Source organism: Myotis lucifugus, unplaced genomic scaffold (assembly GCF_000147115.1).
Source record: "Myotis lucifugus unplaced genomic scaffold, Myoluc2.0 scaffold_465, whole genome shotgun sequence".
NCBI classification, from domain to species: domain Eukaryota; kingdom Metazoa; phylum Chordata; class Mammalia; order Chiroptera; family Vespertilionidae; genus Myotis; species Myotis lucifugus.
The window spans coordinates 538902-561593 of NW_005871513.1; the positions used below are offsets into that span (position 1 = coordinate 538902).

Consider the following 22692-nt stretch of genomic DNA (forward strand, 5'->3'; position numbering starts at 1 on the left):
CCCCCCCCCCCCCCAGGGACTTCAGGATTGAGCCAGGACTTTTTCTTTTCTTTTCTGTCCCCGACATGGGCTGTTCTGACTGGTAGGCTGAGCAGCTTGGGCCTGAGTCCCCTCTAGGGTCCCCACCTGAGTTCTCTACCTCCACTGGGAAGTGGAGGGTCTTTCCCTCTTCTGGTCTGGCCACTCCCTACCTTCCCATGCCAGTCGTCGTGGTCGTCGTCGTGGTCGTGGTCGTCGTCGTCGTCATCCCGCCCCCCCCCCCCCCGCCCGCCCCCGCTCCGCAATCGTAAGGGCCGCCCAGTGTCCAGAGCAGGAGTGTTTGATCTGGAGCTGGTTAGCTTTTGGAGAAAACAAACACCACCCACCCGCTGCTCAAAACCTGAGCGGGCCCTAGCTGGTTTGGCTCCGTGGATAGAGCGTCGGCCTGTGGATTGAAGGGTCCCAGGTTCAATTCCGGTCAAGGGCACAGACCCGGGTTGCGGGCTCGATCCCAGTTGGAGGGTGGGCAGGAGGCAGCCGATCGGTGATTCTCTCTCATCATTGATGTTTCTGTCTCTCTCTCCCTCTTCCTTCCTCTCTGAAATCAATAAAAATAGATTTAAAAAATTTTTTTAAATTAAAAAAAAACAAACAAAAAACAGCAGAATAAATGAACAAATCTTAGGAGACCCAGTTCCTCCCCCTCCCCCCTCCCCCCTCCCCCCTCCCCCTGCCCGACAGGATTCTCCATTTAAAACCCAGTGGTTGTTTTTTCTCTGATTGCAATAGCAGTTTGGAAAATTTGGGGGAAATTCAAAAAATAAAATAAAAATGCCCCACATTCTACCCAGAACAGCCCCGCTAGCCTTTGGGGAATAGCTGGTAGGCATTTGTAGGCATTTACTAGGTGCCAGGCCCGTGCCAAGCTCTATTAGCGGTAAAGTATCCGTCGTCCCCCCTACAAGAGAGGGACTTCTTGTTATCCCCAAATTACAGATGGGGAAAGTAAGGCCAGGCGTGGATGGAGCCCAGGTTGCTCTGAGGTTCCCATGGGAGCTCTCAGTCCCTCACGGTGGCCTCACGGTGGCCCTCACTGCACTCCTGGCACATGTCTCTATCCGCTGGGTGGCTGCATCAAAGGGGCCAGGCTAGCCAGTGAGCTGAGTCCCAGCTGTATCTCCCATAGGGTTTGGCCACCTCCCCTCCCCTCCCAGCCTAACCCTGCGAACCTCTTGTCCTTCCAGCCCCAGGAGCTCAGAGGGGCTTACCCTCCCCCGCCCTCCTAGGGAGCCTGGGACCACGCAGCTGCTCCCAGTGCGGTGGCCCAGGAAACAAAATTTGACTCGGCCAGGGCTCCTGAGGGCCGAGCTGTGTCTGCACTCACCCCCGAGCCACTCTGTCCCTTCGCCATTCAGAAAGCATCACTTCAGGGAAGGCCAGTGGCCGGTTTTTCAGAAGCCGCAGCCAGAACGGCCCTGTGTGCGGCTGAGCAGGGCTGGTAGAAGGGTGGGTGGGCATGCTGTTCCCACCCCTGGCCTCCACTGTGCCAGCCTAGCTTGAGACACCAAGCTCCTTGGGCCTGGAGGTGGGGAACCGGAACCGGGCTCTCCCTCATTCTGAAGACCCAGGCACCCACTCTCCAGCCTCTTCCTCCTTTAAAAAAAAATATATATATATATATATATATATATATTTTTTAAGAGAGGGAGAGGAGGGAGAGAAAGATAGAAACATCAATGATGAGAGTAATGGATCAGCTGCCTCCTGCACAGCCCCCACTGGGGATCAAGCCCGCAACCCAGGCATGTACCCTGACCGGGAATCTAACCATGACCTCCTGGTTCATAGTTCTATGCTCAACCCCTGAGGCATGCCAGCCAGCTGGGCTACCTCTTCCTCCTTCTAAGATTCCCCCTTATCTTTTACCGTCCTGTTAGCTGCAGACACATCTACACACTCCCTTCCATAAACCCCCCAGGAGCTGGAGTCTCAAGCTGGGAGGGACCCAGACAATTCCCTGGAGAGACCTCTCCCACCTTCCACCTTGGGATGCGAAGCCAGCCAGGGCCAGTCTGGCGTGCACGTCCCCCAGGCCTCCACCCTCCCTCCCCAGATGAGGCTGGTGGTCCTGGGGACTTGGGTCACAATTAGTGGTGGCACCTGGGCCCGCCCTCAGGTGTCCTCTTGTCTGCCCAACTTTTTTGCCTAGATACCTCTTTTTTTTTTTTCACGTTTCTTATTTTTTTATTTCAACATTTAAAATATTCACAGATGTAGTAGTATATTCATTGGCCTCTCCATGGAAGATGTACCCAACAAAGCATACAGGTATTCCACAGTTACCGAAGTACATGTTTGTGACTGTGTAAAGATTTTACTCCTAGAATTTGTCTGGAAAACCACTACTAAAAAACAAACAAACAAAAACACACACAGCCCTAACCCGTTTGGCTCAGAGGATAGAGCGTCGGCCTGCGGACAAAGGGTCCCAGGTTCGATTCCGGCCAAGGGCATGTATCTTGGTTGCCGGTACATCCCCAGTAGGGGGTTGTGCAGGAGGCAGCTGAATCGATGTTTCTCTCTCATCGATGTTTCTAACTCTCTATCCCTCTCCCTTCCTCTCTGTAAGAAATCAATAAAATATATTTTAAAAAACACACACTCACACACAAAAAAACTTTTGAGTGTTTCACTGCATTTCCATAAAAAGTGAGTATCAGACTATCAAGAGAAATACCTAAATATTAGCCAGCACTTTTTGACTATTTCAGACTTTCACAGTACTCTTTCAACATACCCATGTCATCAGGAACACTTAATTCTCAATTATTTTTCTTTTCCCCTCAATAGCCAAAGCCAAGATGTATATACTTTTTATTTTCATAATCTTTTTTCCAAAAATATTCTGGAGAATAGGTTGATCATCACCGGATCTTGACTAGCTAATGAGGTAGGAACAGTCTTCAAAAGACGTTCTTAAGCATTTATGAAGCAAAACAAAAGAGAATAATCAAATTATATGCAGTTTTTCTTGTTTAGTGGTGGTCCTTTTCATAAAATGCCAAGAGCATTGGAAACTGGTCACATGCTACTTGTATGTAAAAGACAGAGTAAAACCCCACGAGAAAGCCCTCTGCTGAGCACATGCCGGGGCCGGTGGTGGTAAGTCCATGTTGGCATCACACGGCAAGAAACGGCTGCCCCAAATGCCAAGCTTTCCTTCTGAGTGATCTTACCAAAAAGATAAAGTTTAAACAGAAACAAAAGTACCCTTTCTTTCAATAGGAGTTAATTTGGCTCTTATTTTAACCCAGCTCTCATCCTTTCCTACACACACACACACCCAGAAAAAAAGATTAATAATTTCTATGTACTGCATATCCAGTAGCATTATTTAAATGAATTTAGCAGTCGACTTACCAAATTCTGCCAGAGAAGCCCTCCTTATATGAAGGTTTAACAACGTGCACTAAACAGCTGGAAAATGCCTGGGTACTAACAGATTCCAGCACCATCTCTCTATTGGCAGGTTGTTTCAAAATGCACACACCCCTTAAATTCCTGTAAACCTAGGGAAGTCAACAATGTCCCCTCTCCTTCTACACCAAAATCAAAGTTCTGTGTTCTAACTACCCTTTCTGTATATATAAGGAATAGTTTTCAAATCTACCCAATCAAGTTAACAGGACATGTTTCTAAAAAAGGGGAAAGTTATCAATCAAGTATGCATTGGTATAACAAAGCAACCCCCTTAATAAAGTTGACAATTAGCTTCACTCAGAACATTTTTATGTTTTTATTATTTTTTAAAATTTTAATATATTTTATTGATTTTTTACAGAGAGGAAGGGAGAGGGATAGAGAGTTAGAAATATCGATCAGCTGCCTCCTGCACACTCCCCACTGGGGATGTGCCCGCAACCAAGGTACATGCCCTTGACCGGAATCGAACCTGGGACCCTTCAGTCCGCAGGCCGACACTCTATCCACTGAGCCAAACCGGTCAGGGCCACTCAGAACATTTTTAATAATGCACATTTAAAAAAAAAAAGTATTCTTACAAATTGTTCTGCAATTGAAATATACAATAGCCTGGAAAACAACATTTAAAAAACAAAGCCAATGTAAGAAGACAGGTTAAAACAACTAGGACAGTACAGGTTTATATGGCTCAGATTTCACGGTTTTCTCACTGCATTGTCAATGTCAGAAATCTGTTCCTTCAGCTGGCTCCATTGCTCCGGGTTTAAGGAAATACCTTTTCTTCCTGGTTTCATTTCACCTTCTGGATCCATCCAATATCCTCTAATACTAATTAGGACTTTTCCTTTAAAGTCCCGTACGCTGACGTACCTCATCTTCCCGATCTGGAACATGTCATCCCTGCTGCTAGCTGCTCTGTTGATGACAGGGCTCTTGACGTCTCACCAGTCTTTTGCTTCTTTACAGGCTTTTCTGAAGCAACTTGCTTTTTCCTCTTTAACTTTTTGTCAACTTCACCGTCAGAATCGCTGCCAGAAGAGCTTGAAGAAACAAGTTCCTTTGACAGGCATTGCTGCGCTGCTGCGCCGACCAGCCCCTGCTCGCTCGCTCCTCGCTCCTCCTAGATCCCTCTTAAATTCAACTTCTGGGCACCTGTAAGCAGCCAGCCCCAGAGAGGGGGTGGGGGTGGAGGGGCAGGAAAAACCTTGAAGGAGATCAGAAAGGGTTAATCCTGGATTAGCTGGGAAGAGGGATCCAGGGTGTGGCTGGGGCGGAGGCAAGGACCCCTCTGGGCACAGAAGTCAGAGGGAGCCTGAAAAAACTGGGATTTAGGCCCAGGCTGGTCTGGGGTGGAGGTGGGGCAGGGATTGAGTTTTCTCTGGGTAGGGAATAGTTAAGTCCTTCCGGGCCTCCCAGGCTCTATGCACTCTCCCCTCCTGACCTTTTTCCTCTTCCACCTTGGGCGGGGCCCAGCACCAGTGCTGAGAGCCTAGAGCCACCCGACCACTGACCACCAGACCACTCCGCCTCATCCCCATGGCCTGCCTGAACCCCGCGCAGCTCCAGAAGGTAGGGGCCTGCAGGGTGGGGGCAGGGAGGATTGGGTAAGAGTAGGAAGACCCTCTGGACTGATCGGAAAGTGCTCCCAGTTCCGAAAACAACCCCATCTCCTGCCAGTTTTCAACAGAGGAAACTGAAAGCAGAGTGGTCGATTCCCCCCATGATCTCTTAACTTCTGTCCGCAAAGCCTGGGCATCCAGACCACAGGCCCAGGGTGGGATGGGAATGTGTACATATGGGACCGAAACCCATAATAAGGCGCCGGGATCAGCCAGTCCCTGCCCGCCCAGATCTGGGCCTGCGATTCAGGGGCGGGGCCGGCCGGGGTGATTGTCTCAGAGCCATGCCTGGGTGCCAGGGTCCAATGTACTTTAAACGCAAAAGCCTACCTCATGGGAATTAGAGAGACACGGTCTTTTAAATAACACGACCCTTGTTGTTTGTTCCTGATGACAAGAGAAAAGTGCAGAAAGACACAGAAGGGCTCAAAAAGAAAATGTAGAACCCCCCACCAATTCTTACGCTGACACAATACTTTGGTATACAGCCGTAGAATCTTTATAAGGTCCATCCTGATAGCTATGAATTATTGCTTATTGAGCCCTTGCCATGTTGCCCAAGTTCTCACAGTGGCTAGGATACTCGTTTGCATTTGGCTTTTTTTTTCCCCCATCAGGAACATATTTCCATGTCAGTAAGTATTTTTCTACCACGTGCTATGTTCCAGACAGACCGCCCGTACTTTGTTGAACAAATCCCTTTGTGCTGAGCATTTAGGTTATTTCTGATTCATTGCTCTCACTGAGTCTCAGTGAACACCCCACACATTCATCTTTGCTCCCCTATTTGCTAATCTTCTTTTTATTTATTTATTTATTTATTTATTTAATATATTTTATTGATTTTTTACAGAGAGGAAGGGAGAGGGATAGAGAGTTAGAAACATCGATGAGAGAGAAACAGCGATCAGCTGCCTCCTGCACATCTCCTACTGGGGATGTGCCCGCAACCCAGGTACATGCCCTTGACCGGAATCAAACCTGGGACCCTTCAGTCCGAAGGCCGACGCTCTATCCACTGAGCCAAACCGGTTTCGGCTTATTTATTTATTTTAAATTCTCACTCAAGAATATGTTTAGAGAGAGGAAAGCAGAGAGAGAGAGAGAGAGAGAGAGAGAGAGAGAGAGAGAAACATCAATTGGTTGCCTCCCAAACTTGCCTTGACCAGGGATTGAACCTGCAACCTAGGTATGTGCCCGCTCTGGGAATTGAACCCACAATCTTTTGGTGTATTTTGCTCCAACCAACTGAACCACCCAGCCAGGGCCCTCCAACTTCTTATCTCAAGAATGCTAGCACTGTGTTTACCGGATCACGGGTATGCACAATACCCCCCCAGTTCCCAGGGGGTAGTTTTCGGCTTGATTCTGCGATGAGGATTAAGTTTCTATCATGCAGAGCTGCCCAGAGACGGAAGGGCCCGTGGTGGGTGGGCACAAATGTCCCAAAGCCCTGTTGTGCATGGAAGGCAGAACTGAGCATCCGTGGAGGAGGGAATAGGGGTCAGTAACTGGGAATCGGACACTTCACAGGGGTCAGGAGGTGACTTCCAATGCCCCTGTTCAGGTTACGGCTTCCTATCTGCCAGCAAACGAGCAGATGGTCTTTCCTACCTCAATAGCCTCAGAATAAGGGGACTGGAGGCAAATCAGAGCAAGCCAAGGGTTTCAGTGCCCAACTGCACTCATGCCAAAGCCCAGCTCCTTGCGTGGCCTGGCCCCTGCCGTCCTCCCGCCTCCCTTCCAACCCTCCCCTCACTCGGCACCATCAGGTCCCCATTCCTCACGTTTCTGTGTTTCTCTCGTGCTCAGGGTTTCACACATCCCGCTCCCTTCCCTGGAGTGCTCCTCCCTGTCTCTTCCACTCCCATTATCCTGCCGGTCCCTTTAAATGTCACTTCCGCAGGGCTGCTGCCCCGAGACCTCCCGTCCTCCCCATCTGGTTTACATTAGACGCTCCTTCCTTTAGTTCTAGAACTGCCCTCTTCCTCCTTGCACTCAGCAGTTTGTGACATCTCTTCCCCTGTGTGCGGCTTGTTCCCATCAGCCTCCTCGGCTTGACTGGCAGCTCCGGGAAGGCAGGCATCCTGGCTGGTTTCTTGTTACTGAATCTCCAGCTACTAAAACCGTGTTTGGTACACAGTATGTGCTCAATCAGTTTTAGTCCGATAAATGAATGAGGTTATATTCCCCTGTGATCCAAGCTCACTGGACCACTGGACGGGGAAGGGGGACACCTTGCCTTTCCCTTCCTCCTTCCATCATCGAAGGGAGAGGGAAAGAGAGAGAGAGAAACATCGATGAGAGAGAAACATCGATCAGTTGCCTCCTGCATGCCCCCCACTGGGGATCGAGCCCACAACCCGGGCATGTGCCCTGACTGGGAATCAAACCTGTGACCTTTTGTTCATGGGTCAACGCTCAACAGCTGAGCTACACCAGCGGGGCCATTCCAGCCAATATGGATTGCTCCTCACGGGGGGCCAGGGTGGGGACCAGAGCAATGGACAGGACACCGGTCCTGCCTTCACACAGTTGGGGGGAGAGGTCCAATCAGCTCGCGTAAAGGATGTCTGAGGGCGGGGCAGCCTGAGCCCCTCCTGCCTGTAGTTCCAGGAGGATGGGTTCCTGGTGCTGGAAGGGTTCCTGTCTGCAGACGAGTGTGTGGCCATGCAGCGGAGGATCGGTGAGATCGTGGCCGAGATGGAGGTCCCGCTCCACTGCCGCACAGAGTTTTCCACCCAGGGGGACGAGCAGCTGCGAATGCAGGTAGGTGCCTGGGGCAGGTGAAGATGCCATCTGGTCTTTGATGGGGGCTCAGCCCGGAGGCCCTCGGCTCATTCTGAAAACAAATCAGGCCCCAGCCTTCCATGTGCCAGGCTCCAGGCTCAGTGTCCTCTATGCATAGTTCCTCCGTGCCTCAGGATGAATGTATAAGGTCAGCATTATTGTCCCCATTTGACAGGTGGGAAGAATGAGGCTTGGCCCAAACCACGGGATTTTAACCCAGGTCTGTCTGATACCAAATCCATGCAATTCACTGCTCTGCCCTCTTCCTCAGTAGTTCTCTGGTCTCCAAGGGCCTCCTGGTGGCCAGGGACCAAAATGAGGATGTGCCCGCCTGTGTAGGGCTTCTCCCCCAGCGAGACTGGAAACTCTGCCCGTTTCCCTCCAGTGACCTAATACCACTCAGCACAGTCTGAGATAGGGAAGTTGAGACGGGAATTCATCCACAGTTCTCTACCCAGCTCCCAAGCCAGCGCTGTCTGTAGTCCAGGCCCCCTAACGGGCCTCACTCACACTCATGCTGAGGAGCGGCTGCCACCTGGTGGACACAAAGGGAATCAATGACGGAAGCCATGCACACAAGGACAGGGACTTGCGGAGGGAAAGGGTTACAGAATGATAATTTCCTCTAAAAGGTTGGTTTCATTTGTCAGCACTCCAGCCTTCTACTTGGGGGAAGCAGAGACGGGGTTCCTGTGTCCAGCGTCAATTAAAGGCTCCCAGGAGCGAGGGGGCTAAATCCTGTGCTCTCCAAGCTGCCTTCTGAGAATGCTCCAGAGACCAGTGAGGGGCGGGGGTGGAGGACGGGAGGAGCATATATCTTGGCTTTTAACGCTTGCAAATAGCTCGGCACAGCGCCTGGGACTCAGTAAACCCTCAGTATTCACTACTGATCTTGTGAATGACTTTGAAATTAAAACAAAGATGAGCCCGGCCAGTGTGCTCAGTTGGTTGAGCATCATCATCCGTGCACCAGGAGGTCGCTGGTTCCATTCCCAGTCAGAGCACATGCCGGGCTGTGGGCTTGATCCCCAGTAGGAGGTGTACAGGAGGCAGCCAATCAATGTTTCTCTCTCTCTCTCCCTCTCTCTCTCTGAAATCAATAAAAACATACTATAAAAAAATAAAAGATGAGAGGGTGCCCTGTCCAGTCCTCCCAGCTTACCTCCTGCACCTCTCACTGCCTTTGAGTTATTTTACAACTCTAAGTTGTACAGAACTGATGATGATGCACAGAAGATAATTGTCTATAGAAATGGGTAAGAGCTGGGTCTGGCAGGATGCAATTAGGATTCCGTGCCCTGCACTGATCAGAGTCATGCAGACTGCACTTATTGCCCTGTAGATAGGTCAGCTTTGCATCCATCTGTAAATTCATTTCAGCATTTGTTATTGTCCACATGTGCGTGGTTCAGGGAATTCTCATGAATGAATGAGTTAAGTAAAAATCCTTCACACAGTTAGCATCATTGCCTTCAATATCATTAATATCAGTTATGCTTCCCTGACATGTTTCCCTCCCCCTGATCCTGGTGCAGAGGAGCTAAGAATGTTGAAAAAACAACAACACACCAAACGTTTACTTTTCAGTGAGAAAGGCTTTGAAGGGGCGGGACAGGTCACCAAGTTGAGCCACGGAGACACATGTAAAGCAGTGGCAGGAACCCACGTGTGGAAGTTGGTGCCAGCCCACTCCACTCCTTTGCCGTGCAGAAAGGCAGGGAGGTGGCGGCCAAGGGTGGCTAACACCACAGGAAAGCATGGGACATCTTTCTGGAATATCATTTTCATATGATGCTAAGAAATTGGAAACATGATATTAAAATGAACAGGGAGAGGTTCTTAAGATCATAGAAAAAGAATAGTAATAGCTCATGTTTATCAAGCATGTAGCCGTGCCCTTGTGGCGTGTTCTCTATTTAGCAGCAGTAATAATAACAAAAGCAGATATATGTCACTTAATGGCACTCCAAGGACTGTCCTAGTGCTTTGTATATACCTGCTCAGGATCCTTACAACACTCCCCCCTCCCCCCCCATGAGATAGGCGCCATAATAGCAACTGTATCTTAGGAGGAAATTAAGCCCAGGGAGGTTCAGTAACATGGTTATAGTCACACAGCCAGTCAGCGGCAGAGCTGGGATTTAAACCCAAGTATTCTAGCTCCAGGGTCTGTGCTCTCTCCTGCTGTAAGCTTCAGCCTCTCCCTAAAGCCTCCAACAATCCCTGGAGGTCAGTTCTGTTATTATTCCCCTTTGCATGAGGAAATGGAGGCTCTGAGAGGTAACACAAGTGGCCCCAGGCTATCTGGGCACCAGGCCTGTTTGATTCTAGCGCAGCGGTTCTCAACCTGTGGGTTGCGACCCCTTTGGCGGTCGAACGACCCTTTCACAGGGGCCGCCTAAGACCATCCTGCATATCAGATATTTACATGACGATTCATAACAGTAGCAACATGACAGTTATGAAGTAGCAACGAAAATAATTTTATGGTTGGGTCACAACATGAGGAACTATTTAAAGGGCCAGAAGGTTGAGAACCACTGTAGCGCCTGCTATGAATCACACCATATCGAGGTTGAGTCATGTGACTTAAGAGGTTTCCAAGAAATGTCATGCTTGTAGCTCCCAGCTGTGCTCCCAGGCCCTTGGGGTTGCCAGTCACTTCTGCCTCGGTGGGTGGGCAGGTTTGAGGAGCACCGGGGGGTCGCTAGCCCTGTGGGTGGGAAGCATGTGCGCCCTCTTCCTTCCTCGCCAGGCCCACCTCTGACCCGCGATGCTCGCTCAGTCCCTCTGATGTCCCCCCTCCACAGGGCAGCACAGACTATTTCTTGAGCAGCGGCGACAAGATTCGATTCTTCTTTGAGAAAGGCGTTTTTGACAAGAAAGGTTCGGAGCTGGGGCCCTAGGGGTGGGGGTACACTGGACTCGGGTATCTGCCCCCAGGGCGGGGGGGGGCACTACCCAGGGGAGACTGGACTCTAGCTCTTCAGCCTGTACCTGCTCCTTGTGCCACAGGAAATTTCCTGGTCCCCCCAGAGAAAGCCATCAACAAAGTTGCCCATGGTAAGTAGGCACCTTGGGGAAAGGGCCTGAGTAAACTGAGGCCTGGGGGGTTTAGGCGCGTTACCCAAAGCAAGCAGTAGGCTAGTGGCCCAGCAAGTGGCATTTCTGGCAGCAGCGCCCCCTGCTCCTCTGCACCTTGTGATGCTAATCACGTGGCACTGGGAAGGGGGGTCCATAGAGGCCCCCCCACGTGGGCATAGGCAGACCCCTCAGCTCCCCTGGCCTGGGGATGATCCAGGCCCTGGGCATGGGGCTCCTGGGTCCCACTGCTTCCTGGGGTCTCCGTAAGGAGCACCTAACCTGCTGACATGGTCCCTGTTCTGAGACCCCAAACCAAGCTAGGAAACTGGTGTTTTGGTTTTGGTTTGGTTTCAGTCTGATATATTATAATCTGTTTTGTAGACTGCTTATTATTGTTTTGTTTTAATCCTCACCTGAGAAAATGTTTTCATTGATTTTTAGAGAGAGAGAGGAAGGGGGAGAGGGAGAGAAACATGGATGTGAGAGAGAAACATCAATCCGTTGCCTCCCATATGCGCCCTGACCAGGGATCAAACCTGCAACCTAGGTATGTGCCCTGACCTGGAATCAAACCCAAAACTTTTTGGTGTATGAAACGCTCCAACCAACTTAGTCACCTGACCAGGGCTATACTGTTTACTTTTAAACTTGAAGTTATATCCTTGTAGTTTTGTAAAAAAAATTGTCATAAAATACATATAACATAAACTTTACCATTGTAACAATTTTGAAGTGTACAACTGAGTGGCATTAAGTACATTCAACCCTCACTTTTTTAAAAAAATATATTTTACTGATTTTTTTTACAGAGAGGAAGGGAGAGGGATAGAGAGTTAGAAACATCAGTGAGAGAGAAACATCGATCAGCTGCCTCCTGCATACTCCCTACTGGGGATGTGCCCACAACCAAGGTACATGCCCTTGACCGGAATCGAACCTAGGACCCTTGAGTCTGCAGGCTGATGCTCTATCCACTGAGCCAACCAGTTAGGGCTCAACCCTCACTTTTTAAAAACTGAGGTATAATTGACATATAACATTTCACACTCAGAGACACACACACTGATTTTTTTGTAACAACACAGCCAGTAATGAGAGGAGTGACTACTGAGTGCAGGCCCTGGGAGGTGGTTGCATGAGTTGCCCTGTGAGTCCGAGGCAGCGTGGGAGGCAGGCAGTCCTTCTAGTCCCTTGTGCAGAGGAGCACACTGAGGCTTACAGGAGAGAAGTCACACAGAGTGAGTGGCAATACTGAGACTGCCACCGCGTGATGGGCCCCTGGGAGCCCTTTGTCCTGAGGAGTGGGGAGGCAGGGCTGGAGTGATTCTCAGATGTCCGGAAGGTCAAGAATAAGGTCATGGGTGGAATGGGACCTATGATGGGGAGAAGTTGTCTGTGGGGCCCACTCCTTGGTTATAAACAAGCAGAAAGCTTAATGCACACAGCATCAGTGAGAACAAGGCCTGAGTCTGGGTGGCCAGGGCTAGGCATCGGGGGGATGTGTGGGGGCTAGGGACTGGCCCATCAGCCCACCTCTGTTCTGCAGCTCTGCACGCCTATGACCCTGTCTTCAAGCGTGTCACACACTCCCCCAAGATGCAGGTGAGCAGAGGTGGGGGCGAGGGTGGGTGGATAGACCAAAAGTGAGTGTGGCTAGGCTGGCAGTGTGACCTCTGCCCCTTTCCAGGCCTTGGTCAGAAGTCTGGGCCTCCAGAAGCCTGTGGTGGTGCAGAGCATGTACATCTTTAAGGTGAGCTCCCCGGCTTCCCCAGGCCTCAGTTTACCCTCTGTAAAATGGGCAGAATGCTCATACCAAGCCCCTCCTTTTTGGGGAACCAAAAATGGCTTCCCAAGTTATTGTTAAGTTGGGGGAAGAACATGTAAAATCGGTCTTCTCTGGCTAAGGCACCTGGCATTCAGTTGGTGCTGTTAAAATGTGGTGGTAGGAGGGACAGGGATCCCTAGGACTACCTCTTCCCTTTGGCTTTTGAAATGCTCTGCTCCCAGCTTTCAAGACCCTGCCCAGTACCACCTCCTCCAAGAAGCCTTCCAGCTCCCTTGAGAAGAGAGGGACTGGCCTGGGTCCCGGCCTCTATGGCTGCCCCTCACCTCTTCCTCATGTTTTGTTAGGCATGTGCATGGTCAGACTGGGAGTGCCCTCTAGGGCAGGGTGGTTTTTCTCTTCCCAGCCCTCCAGGGCCTGGCACACTGTAGGTGCCCGATAGATGGGTGCTGATGGGAAATCCTTGGCCCTTTCTCTTGCAGCAACCTCACATTGGCGGCGAAGGTGAGCCCAGAGCGGGCTGGATGCCCAGCAGAGGCCATGGCGGGAGATCTGGGATGTTGGTGGTTGCTGGGTCTTCCGAGGGCGGGAAGGCGCTTGCCTCGATGTCTGTGGGCCAGGGAAGAGAAGCCGCCTTCCGGTCCTTCCTGGAACAGTGGATGGGGGGCGGGGGGGGGGGGCATCCTGGAGCCCTGGCACAGTGGCTCCCGAACCTGAACGCACTCCTATCTGGTTAAAATACAGATTCCCGGGCCCCTTTCCCTGAGATCATGAGTCAGTAGGGCTGCCAGGGCCTGGGAATCCTGTGTTCTTAACAAATTCCCTGGAGTACTGACTCAGCATAGAAACGGATTAATTCCAACCCCCCTGGATGCACAGATACCCTTTATGGCCTCCCTTGTGGGCGGTCATCCACTTCTGCTCACATACCTCCTGTGACGGGGAGCCCCCCGACTCAGGCAGCCCCTTCCTTTCTTAATGAGCTCAAGCCGGCCTCCTGGTGACCAGCTCCTCCATTCGGTCAGAGGACTGTGTCTGACGATGGCCATCCCCTCCCCAAGTCCAGCACCCCCATTTCCTTCAGCCATTCCTTCTCCAAGTGTTTTGGGACGGCCCCATTAGGACACCGTTCTCTTGACATTGTCTGGATTGTCAATGTCCCCCTTACAGTTTGGTGCTCAGAAATCACAGTTCCCCAGGAAGGAAGAGGAGAGACTAGTACTGCTTCACCTGGCTGTTACCAAGACAAAGGCCCTTTGGTCAGTGGTCCCCATCCTGACTGAGCCCCAGCACCGGGGAGGGGTACTTATGGACGCTGTTGCCCCCGCCCCCCTGCCCCGCCCCCCACACTTAGTGCTTAACTCCCCAGACTTCCACCACTGGGTGAATCGTCGGTGACTGGAGGTGCTTGTCCCTGGTTAAGGACAGTGGCCTTAGTTACCGGGCTGGAGTTAAATAGCAGCTACTTTTTTATTTTTTGTCAATCCTCACCCGAGGATATTTTTCCATTGATTTTTAGAGAGAGTGGAAGAGAGAGGGGGAGAGACAGAGAGAGAAACATTGATGTGAGAGAGAGACATGATTGGTTGCCCCCCACAGGGGTCAGGCTGAGCTCCTGAACCACTGCTCTAGAGACAGCCTGCAACCCTGGCCAGGGATCAAGCCTGCAACCAAGGTATGTGCCCTTGGCTGGAATCGAACCTGGGGTCCTTCAGTCTGCGGGCCAACGCTCTATCTACTGAGCAAAACCAGCTAGGGCAATAGCAGCTGCTTTTTATTTTTTTTCCCATCACCATTTATCCCCTCTTCCACCTCCACTTAGCAGCTACTTTTTAGCAAGTAATTACAAGTCAGTATCAGCACTTTTCACACATCATGAAATCCTCCAGCAATCCCATGAGGTCTGTTAGTGTTGGGACCACTTTACAGTTTAGGAAATGGAAGCTTTGAGAGGTGAAATCTCTTGTTCTGAGTCTCCAGGCCAGGAAGTGGCAAAATTCTAACTGATTCTGGGAAGGCTGGGCCTGGAGGGCTCGGAGAGGATGGGGGCTGGAGAAAAAAGCCCAAGGCGAGTGGGCCCAGCTCCTCATGCCCCCGTGGGCCTGCTGCAGCCTCCTCTCACCAGGACGCCACCTTCCTGTACACGGAGCCCCTGGGCCGGGTGCTGGGCGTGTGGATCGCGCTGGAGGACGCCACGCTGGAGAACGGCTGCCTGTGGTTCATCCCTGGCTCGCACACCAGTAAGGACACCTGTCTCCCCACCCACTCATACTCCACCCGCCACGGGAGAAGGACCCGGGAAAAAGAAAGACCAAAGGCTCCATCTTGGTCTGCAGGTGGCGTGGAGAGAAGGATGGTCCGGGCTCCTGCTGGCTCGGTGTCTGGCCTCAGCTTCCTGGGGTCGGAGCCAGCCCGGGATGACAGCCTCTTTGTGCCTACGCCAGTGCAGAGAGGTAGGCGGTACGCAGGGGGCAGGAAGGCAGGGCCCTGCGGCCTTGCCCGTGGGTCTCTGCTGGCTCTGAGCCCCCACTCACCAGAGTGCTGTGAAGTCACAGAATGAGAGGTCACTGGGTACTGGGAAGCCGGGAAGCAGTGGGATTAACACCAAGTCTCCTGATCAGACAAGACTCCAGGTTCTGCTATTTCTGGGCGTTTTGGGCAAATGACCGAATCTCCCAGAGCCTCAGTTTCTCCAGATGGAAAGTGGGGAAGCTGGAAGATGTCACACAGAACCTGTGTAGTACCCAGCAAGTGCTCCAGATGCCAGCTCCTAGTGCCCCTCTTCCTTTTGGAAAAGGGAGAACTGAAGTCCAACTCAGCCCTCACTGGCCTGATCCCAGCTGACCAGCCCAGCTCTGCCTGGTTCTGCAAACACCACAGAAGGATGCCCTTGCGAAAGTTGGCCAAGGGCACAGGCCCCGCAGAAGGGACCGGATCCCGGGGAACCCATGTCCCACAGCACAGCCTCAGATCCCAGGGCAGGCTGCAGGCCCTCATGATGAGAATGGATGGGGAGGTGAACAGGCCACAGAACTGCTCGAGCCTTGCAGGGCCCGTGTCCCTTCTTGACCTGCTGTGTCCCTGCCAGGGGCCCTGATCCTAATCCACGGAGAAGTGGTGCACAAGAGCGAGGCAAACCTCTCTGACCGCTCGCGCCATGCCTACACTTTCCACCTCATGGAGGCCTCTGGCACCACCTGGAGCCCGGAGAACTGGTAGGTGGCAGGGAGGGTGTGCCCCAGTCCCCCAAAGAGGTCCTGGAGGCTGGGGGGAGCGGTGATACTGACATCTCGAGGTCATCTCCTCTGTCTCCTGCAGGCTCCAGCCAACAGCTGAGCTGCCCTTCCCCCCACTGTACACCTAAAGGCTCCGCAGGCCTGGGCACGGTCCCCTCCCCGGAAGCTGTGGCTGCAAACACCAGCACCTGCCGACCGCCCAGCTGCAGCGGGGCAGTCACCTCTCTCCTCCTGAACTTTCCTTCCGCCAGTGTCTGTGCCCCTTGGCCCTGCAGACAGGCAGGCAAGAGGTGGCAGCCGGGCAGCAGGAACCTCCCCGCTGCCCGGACACAAGCGCCCTCTAGAGCAGTGGTTCTCAACCTGTGGGTCGCGACCCCTTTGGCAGTCGAACGACCCTTTCACAGGGGTCGCCTAAGACCATCAGAAAACACATATATAATTACATATTGTTTTTGTGATTAATCACTATGTTTTAATTATGTTCAATTTGTAACCATGAAATTGGGGGTCACCACAACATGAGGAACTATATTAAAGGGTCACGGCATTAGGAAGGATGAGAACCACTGCTCTAGAGGCAGCCTCTGCCAGCTTCTTCCTCTTCTCCCCTCAGACAGAACACTATTACAGCGCAAGGCACTGAATAAAAATGACTTCCCAATGCGGCTTCTCGACCCTTCTTTCCCCAGCGGACATGTTGTCAAAATGAGGGCCCTGCTGTAAACCATGCCAGGCATCCCAGCCCTGCTGGTGAGGCCTGTGATTCCCTAACAACTCACATTTCGTGGGCACTCGCTCGCTGTGCCAAGAGCTCACCTGCTGCGTCTCACTGAGTCCTCACCCCGATGGACCTTAGAGGCAGGTGCTCTTACCATCCACGTTCACAGGGTAAGTGACCTGTGCAGGTCACACAGCTGTTCAGTTGTTCAGGAGCTCAGCCTGACCCACAGCCTGTGCTCCTCACCTGTGGGGGGTGGGGGGTGGGGCTGCGGGGGGGTGGGGGGGAGGAGAGACTACCAGGGCTGGGAAACTAGTCCCAGATTCTGGTCCTGGCTCTGTGACTAAATACCTTCTTAACCTCAGGCCAGGCCCTTCCTCTCTCTGGCCAGGCCCTTCCCCTCTCTGGCCCTTCTGCTTGGGATTGGCTGGCAGGCGCCCAGACCTTTTGCAGGAACAACTACCAAATCCAGATCCTGTTTAGCTGGGGTCTGGCCTGGAGATTGCAAATCAGGGGCTACTAGCTGATGGCAGACCACAGTTGTGTTTTGTCTGGGCCTTGGCATTTTTATTTATATTAAAAAATATTGTTTATTTATTTCAGAGAGGAAGGGAGAGGGGTAGAGAGAGAAACATCAATGATGAGAGGGACTCATTGATCAGCTGCCTCCTGCACACCCCCTACTGGGGATAGAGCCTGAAACCCGGGCATGTGCCCTTGACTGGAATCAAACCCGGGACCCTCCAATCCCCAGGCTGCTCTATCCACTGAGCCAAACCAGGTAGGGCACCTTGGCATTTTTATAAACATCTTTTTAAATTGAGCCATTTCACAAAACAGTAAGATTGCCAAGCTTCCTTGAAAGAACAGGTCAACAGCACTGGGCCAGTGGTCTAGCGTGCTGACAACTGGCTGAGCCTTAGAGGCGCGTGTGCTCTCTGCACCCCACTTCCCGTCCTCCGTCACTGCGTTCCCTGCCTGGCCTCAGCGGCCGTATGGGTTTGTGAGCTTGTTTCCAGCCCCCGCTGTATGCATGGACACGCCAAGGCACGAAGGACAGAGCCCTTTCCCAAGACCACAAGGAGGCGAGGCGAAGCCGCTGCTCTTCCCCGCCATGTGGCCACCTCCTGGGCCAGCAGAAGGGAGTCTGAGAGAAGGGAAGGGTTTGTCCTCTTCGAGCCCCAGAGGAATGTCTCAATACTTCTCTGAGGGAAAGGACGTGGCAGTAATCCCACGAGCTCCCCAGAGCTCCCTCCTGGCTTCTGGCCTTACTGGGCCCAAGTTCTCTCCTCTTCCTGCTGGCCCCTCCCTGCCAGGCGGGTGAAAGTGGGGAGAAGTTGCTCCTCTTCCCCCAGCCCTTCCTCATAAGCTCTTCCTAGCCCACACGGGAGGAACCACATGCATTTGGCTATTTTCCTCTTGGGTTCTTCTCCAAATAAAGCCAAGGTCACTCTGGTCTCCAAGTATAACCAACAGAAGTACAGCCACTGGCTTGCCGAGAGGACTGGCCTTGCGTAAGGATGACACTTTCCCTACTGATTGCTTGTGATGTGTGGGCCCGGGCTGGACACTATACACACCTCACCTCATCAGATCCTCACAGCACTCTGTGAGGTGCAGGCTTATTCCCATCTTGCAGAGAACTGAGGCCCAGAATTGTGGGAAGCCGCCTTTTGTCTTCACTAGCAGAGAGGTGTGGACAAGGAGCCCGAAATGCTGGTGTCCCTTGAGTCCTGGCAAAGGGCAGAGCTATGCACCGACCATGGTAGCTGAAGCAACTTCCCCACCAGTCATGTAAATCCTTATTGATAAGATAGTCTGCCTGTTACTGGAACTTGCTTAAGGGCTATAGGTGTATCCCAAACTGAATTAAAGGATGGCAAGGCCTGAGCACAAGCGGAGTCCTTCCTCTTGCATTGGGCTCCCGCCTGGCCCCCCAATTTCCAAATTATTATTTCTTGTCTCGACTCTGTCATTTGCGCGAGCGGCCCTTCTCCAGAGCACGAACCCTGAACCACCTGGGATGTGGGTCATTCACACAGAATGGTAAAGCCAGTCACACAGTTAAGAAGTGGTACAGCTGCCTTGGCCAGTTTGGCTCAGTGGATAGAGCGTTGGCCTGCAGACTGAAGGGTCCCAGGTTCGATTCCCTGTCAGGGCACATGCCCGGGTTGCGAGCTCAAAACCCAGTAGGGCGTGTGCTAGAGGCAGCTGATCAATGGTTCTCTCTCATCATTGATGTTTCTATCTCTCTCTCCCTCTTCCTTCCTCTCTGAAATAATCTATTTTTAAAAAAAGAAGTGGTACAGCCAAGGATTGACCGGTTTAGTTTGACAGAGAGCCTGAAGTGTTAACCATTATGCAATATGGCCTCCAGTGTCCACTCCCGCCCCCTCTGAGGATTGCAAGATGAGAGGCAGGGACCCATAGCACACTGAAGTTGAGTCGTTGCACCATCCTTTAAGTCTTTTTTTTTTTTAAATATATTTTGATTTCGAGAGAGAGATAGAAACATCAATGATGATAGAGAATCATTGATCAGCTACCTCCTGCACACCCCCCACTGGGGATCAAGTCCACAACCTGGGCATGTGCCCTGACCGGGAATCAAACTGTGACCTCCTGGTTCATAGGTCGACGCTCAACCACTGAACTGCACCAGCTGGGCTGTCCTTTTGCTTTTTAATATCAGCAACACTAAAACCAGGAGAGCTTTAATTTTTATTTTGAATCTGAATCAACTGAAAAATCAAATCTGCTTCTCACCCCTTGCTTCTTTATGCCCAAGTGGCTGGCCGCTGTGGGGACCATTTGTTCTCTCCATGTCCCTATTTCCTTCATTGCTGCTGCACAACAGCTAGGCCATCAGCAATATCAGGAGATAGAGCGGCAAAAGGAGATTGTCTATCTGCGTAGTGTATGCTTCTAGGAGGGACACTGTGCTGATGGACCCCAAAATCCAAGCATAACTGTGGTTTATGTCCACTTCACTGTCAAAGATTAAGATGAGAGCTACAGAAATGATCTGGGCAAATATAGATGTCATGGTCCCCTCGAAAGTCTTTTTGGTTCCGGGCCAGCGGATTTCCCCTATGGTGCTGCCAAAGATGGAGGCCACAGTGTCACCCACACCCACAGCCAGGACGCCGGCATAGGGGACTAGGGCTCTCGCTCCTCCCAGGCTACCCTTCTGTGTACAGGGCCTGGGGATCAGCCAAATGGGAAGAGACATGCCCAGGAGTAGGTAGATGTGTGTCAGGATGAGCGGTCCGCTGTCCCGTTCATCCAGGAAGAGGGAGAGGAGGCTGCGCAGAGTGTGGCCCAGGGGCCGAATGCGGAAATAGCGCACATACTCTAGAAAGATGAAGACTGCCAGACACACAGTGGCGGCCACGTGGAGCAGTGGTCGGTCAAAGATGATACCTGGGACGTAGGTGGCGACCACAATGAAGTGGAAATATTTCCGGGTAATGGTGGGGGCCTGGTGCTTCTTGGATTCGGAAGATGACCGCTTGGCATTCTGGTACACGACCACCAGGCAGGCAAAGGCGGCCAGCAGAGACCAGTAGGCTAGGAGGTAGAGGCGGGTTTCTGTCTGGAAGAGGAATTCAAAAAGCCAGAACAGGGGGTTCCTCCGGATGAGCCGATAGAGCCAGGGCAGGGCCACGCCGAGCCCCAGCACACAGGTCATCAGGTGGAAGAAGATGGAGGAGGCCCAGGTCCCCGAGTCCATGAAGACAAAGAGGGCGCTGAAGATGATGCCCATGAGGACCATCCCCGTCACTGCCACCAGCAGGAGGAAGTCCACCGGGTCGCCCTGGCTTTCCACCACGGTCAGGGAGCGCTTGATGAGCTGGTTGAGCAGGAAGCTGATGCCCCCCAACACCAGCAGCGCCTCCCCGGGAGTGAAGCAGCGGGGGAGCAGGTACAGCAGGATCATGTTGAGGTAGACGAAGATCAAAAGGACCTCCAGGACCTCGATGACCTCGCCCACCCGCAGCGAGTGCTTCATGATATACGTGATGACACAGCCGGCCAAGCCCGCGATGACACACGTGTTGGTGGGCACCGGGCGAGTGATGCCCAGGGCCAACACCGACGAGAAGAGGGCCACGGCCATGCCGGTGGCCGCCACCACGATGCCAAAGCGCTCGAAGTAGGGGTTCCCGGCGGCCTGGCAGCGTTCCTTCATGACCAGTCCGAGCAAAGGCATGACCATCGCCGCGGGCAGCAGGCCGCTGTTGGCGGACATTCGGAACTGGAAGACGGCGCTCCCCTGCTGCAGCAGCCGGTCCCACTTGTACTGGACGTAGAAGGCCTGCACCGCGAGGGCCACGGCGCACCACGAGTACCGGTCCATCACCGCCGCGTGAATGCTCAGCACCACGGCGAACACCACCGCCGCCTCGGCCAGCAACGACCCGCTCAGCGGCGCTCCCGGCCCCGGGGCCCGCGGGGCGCGCTGTCGGGTCATGTCTCTAGACCGGGGACCCGGACACACCGGGGTGACTAGCGACGCCTTGGACTTTGAGCCCCTCAAGCCCTGCCAGGCGGAGAGCCGCAGCTTCACGCGGCCGGCACCTTCTCTCTTCGTTCTCCAGCCGCGAGGACGCAAGCTCCACTGTCGGGCGTCCTCTGACGCCTGGGGGCTGCTGCCCGGTCCCCCGCCACCATCTCCCACCTACTGCGCAGAAGCTGCCACTCCGCTGCCTTCATCACAGCCTCGGGTGCCTTAGCCGCGCGATCTTAACCTCCCTCGGAGTCGCCATCTTGGCTCCGCCCCGCTGTCACGTGACGCAAAGCCCCGTCCACGCGCCCGTTGGGAGGCGAGTGGTCACGTGGGCACGGCGCTTGGGGGCGGGGCGGGTGCGCGCGCGGGCGCGCGAAGATGGCGGCTGCCGCCGGCGAGCTGTGTGTGAGGTGCGGAGCGGGCCGATTCGGCCGGGGCGGCTGTGAGGCGTGGGCTCGAGGCCGAGTGGAAACGGGGCAGGAGTGGGGAGCGGGATGTGGCGGCGCTAGCGGGGCGAAGCCCGGCCAGGTGAATGGGCGCCGAGGCGGGAGGCGGTCACGTCCAAACGGTCCCCGCGCGCGGGGATCTGAGGCGACTTCTCCGAGGAGGGGCCGGTGCCGCAGCCCTCCCCTCGGCGCCGGCCCCCGGGCTCCTCACCCATCCCTCTCCCTTCCTTCCCTCTCCCCAAGGGCGCGTCCCTCGGCCCCCTCCACCTCTCCGCCGCGCTTCCTCGTCCGGCGTGACGCTCCGCGGTCGCACGGGGCAGCCCCCGTTCGCGACCCTGGCGACGCTCCCCGGTTCCCCGGTGCCTCGCGTGGCGCCGCGCCACCCCTGCCGTTACTGCCCTCTCTCCCCGCGCAGCCTTCCATTCATCCGTCCAGACATGTTCTCCGGCGGCGGTTCCGTCAGCCGACCAGCCCAGCTCCCCCACGAGGTGCCGGGCACCGCGCTGGGCTCTGGGACGGGAAGATGGAACCGGGAAAAGAAACCGTTCTTGCGGGAGGCGCGTTCCGTGCGCTCCGAGTTCCCGCCGCTCCGTGAGGCGCTGCTGACTGACAGCTGACTCACATCCCGCTCTGGACCGGAACGTGGGGGCTCCCGCCCCGTCCCCGCGGTGCAGCGTGCAGGCCTCCGTGCTCCCTCCCGCCCTCCTCAGAGCACTGCCCCGGCCAGCGCCGTCCCTGCCTTTCTCCTGCCCGCGGTGCCCTTACCCCCCAGGAGGGCAGGCGGCAGGCTCTCGGTACCTATGGTACCTATTCGGGACCGACCACCCTCTCTGACCCGCCTCCCGCACCGGCCGGCCCCGGGCCTGCTGGGCCGTGCGGACCCGTGGGCTTTGCCCTCCTCAGCTGCTTCCCGTCAGCTCTTAGCCACAGGCGGCGTCGTGGTCACTGTGGCGCTTGGGTGCCGTCTAGCTCCCGCAGGGCGAGGCGCGTTCTGGAATGGAAGAGCCGCGTGGGTCTGCGTGGGAAATGCTTTGATCGTCCTGG

The 22692-nt window shown here is 53.8% G+C and overlaps 4 protein-coding genes, 1 long non-coding RNA gene and 1 pseudogene across 8 annotated transcripts in view; 4 read left to right on the plus strand and 2 right to left on the minus strand.

Annotated features, from left to right (window-relative positions):
• Positions 1-7827, plus strand: part of LRRC8A (leucine rich repeat containing 8 VRAC subunit A) — a 32299-nt gene extending 24472 nt beyond the window's left edge. Inside the window, exon 5 of one of the 2 annotated variants that reach the window (XR_002826357.1) lies at positions 7692-7827. The gene's annotated coding sequence lies outside the window, so the exon portion shown is untranslated. Of the gene's footprint in view, positions 1-4935; positions 5031-7691 lie in introns of those variants that run through there. The other variant, XR_002826356.1, reaches the window with a different exon arrangement.
• Positions 3990-5000, minus strand: LOC102434877 (annotated as a pseudogene).
• On the plus strand, positions 4936-16391 carry PHYHD1 (phytanoyl-CoA dioxygenase domain containing 1). 2 transcript variants are annotated; one of them, XM_023744458.1, is made up of 11 exons: positions 4936-5031; positions 7692-7850; positions 10682-10757; positions 10887-10934; positions 12502-12557; positions 12643-12705; positions 13221-13242; positions 14850-14978; positions 15075-15191; positions 15827-15953; positions 16057-16390. In XM_023744458.1, exons 1-11 carry the CDS (start codon positions 4999-5001, stop codon positions 16100-16102), a joined length of 876 nt encoding a protein of 291 aa, XP_023600226.1. In that variant the 5' UTR covers positions 4936-4998; the 3' UTR covers positions 16103-16390. The 2 variants fall into 2 exon arrangements, with proteins under 2 accessions (XP_023600226.1, XP_023600227.1); XM_023744459.1 differs by lacking the exon at positions 12643-12705 and having other exon boundaries at positions 16057-16391.
• A 316-nt stretch (positions 16392-16707) lies between these two features.
• On the plus strand, positions 16708-18643 carry LOC106694447. The gene is made up of 2 exons (XR_001345479.2): positions 16708-16862; positions 17712-18643. It is a non-coding gene; the product is annotated as an uncharacterized LOC106694447 (long non-coding RNA).
• Positions 18644-19395: 752 nt separating this feature from the next.
• Positions 19396-21475, minus strand: DOLK (dolichol kinase). The gene has a single exon (XM_006103170.3). The coding sequence runs from the start codon at positions 21164-21166 to the stop codon at positions 19550-19552; it is 1617 nt and encodes a 538-aa protein (XP_006103232.1). The 5' UTR covers positions 21167-21475; the 3' UTR covers positions 19396-19549.
• Positions 21476-21541: 66 nt separating this feature from the next.
• Positions 21542-22692, plus strand: part of NUP188 (nucleoporin 188) — a 41929-nt gene continuing 40778 nt past the window's right edge. Inside the window, exon 1 of one of the 2 annotated variants that reach the window (XM_006103168.2) lies at positions 21542-21612. In XM_006103168.2, the coding sequence (XP_006103230.1) occupies positions 21581-21612 (32 nt within the window). In that variant the 5' untranslated portion in view covers positions 21542-21580. The remainder of the gene's footprint in view (positions 21613-22692) is intronic. The other variant, XM_006103169.3, reaches the window with a different exon arrangement.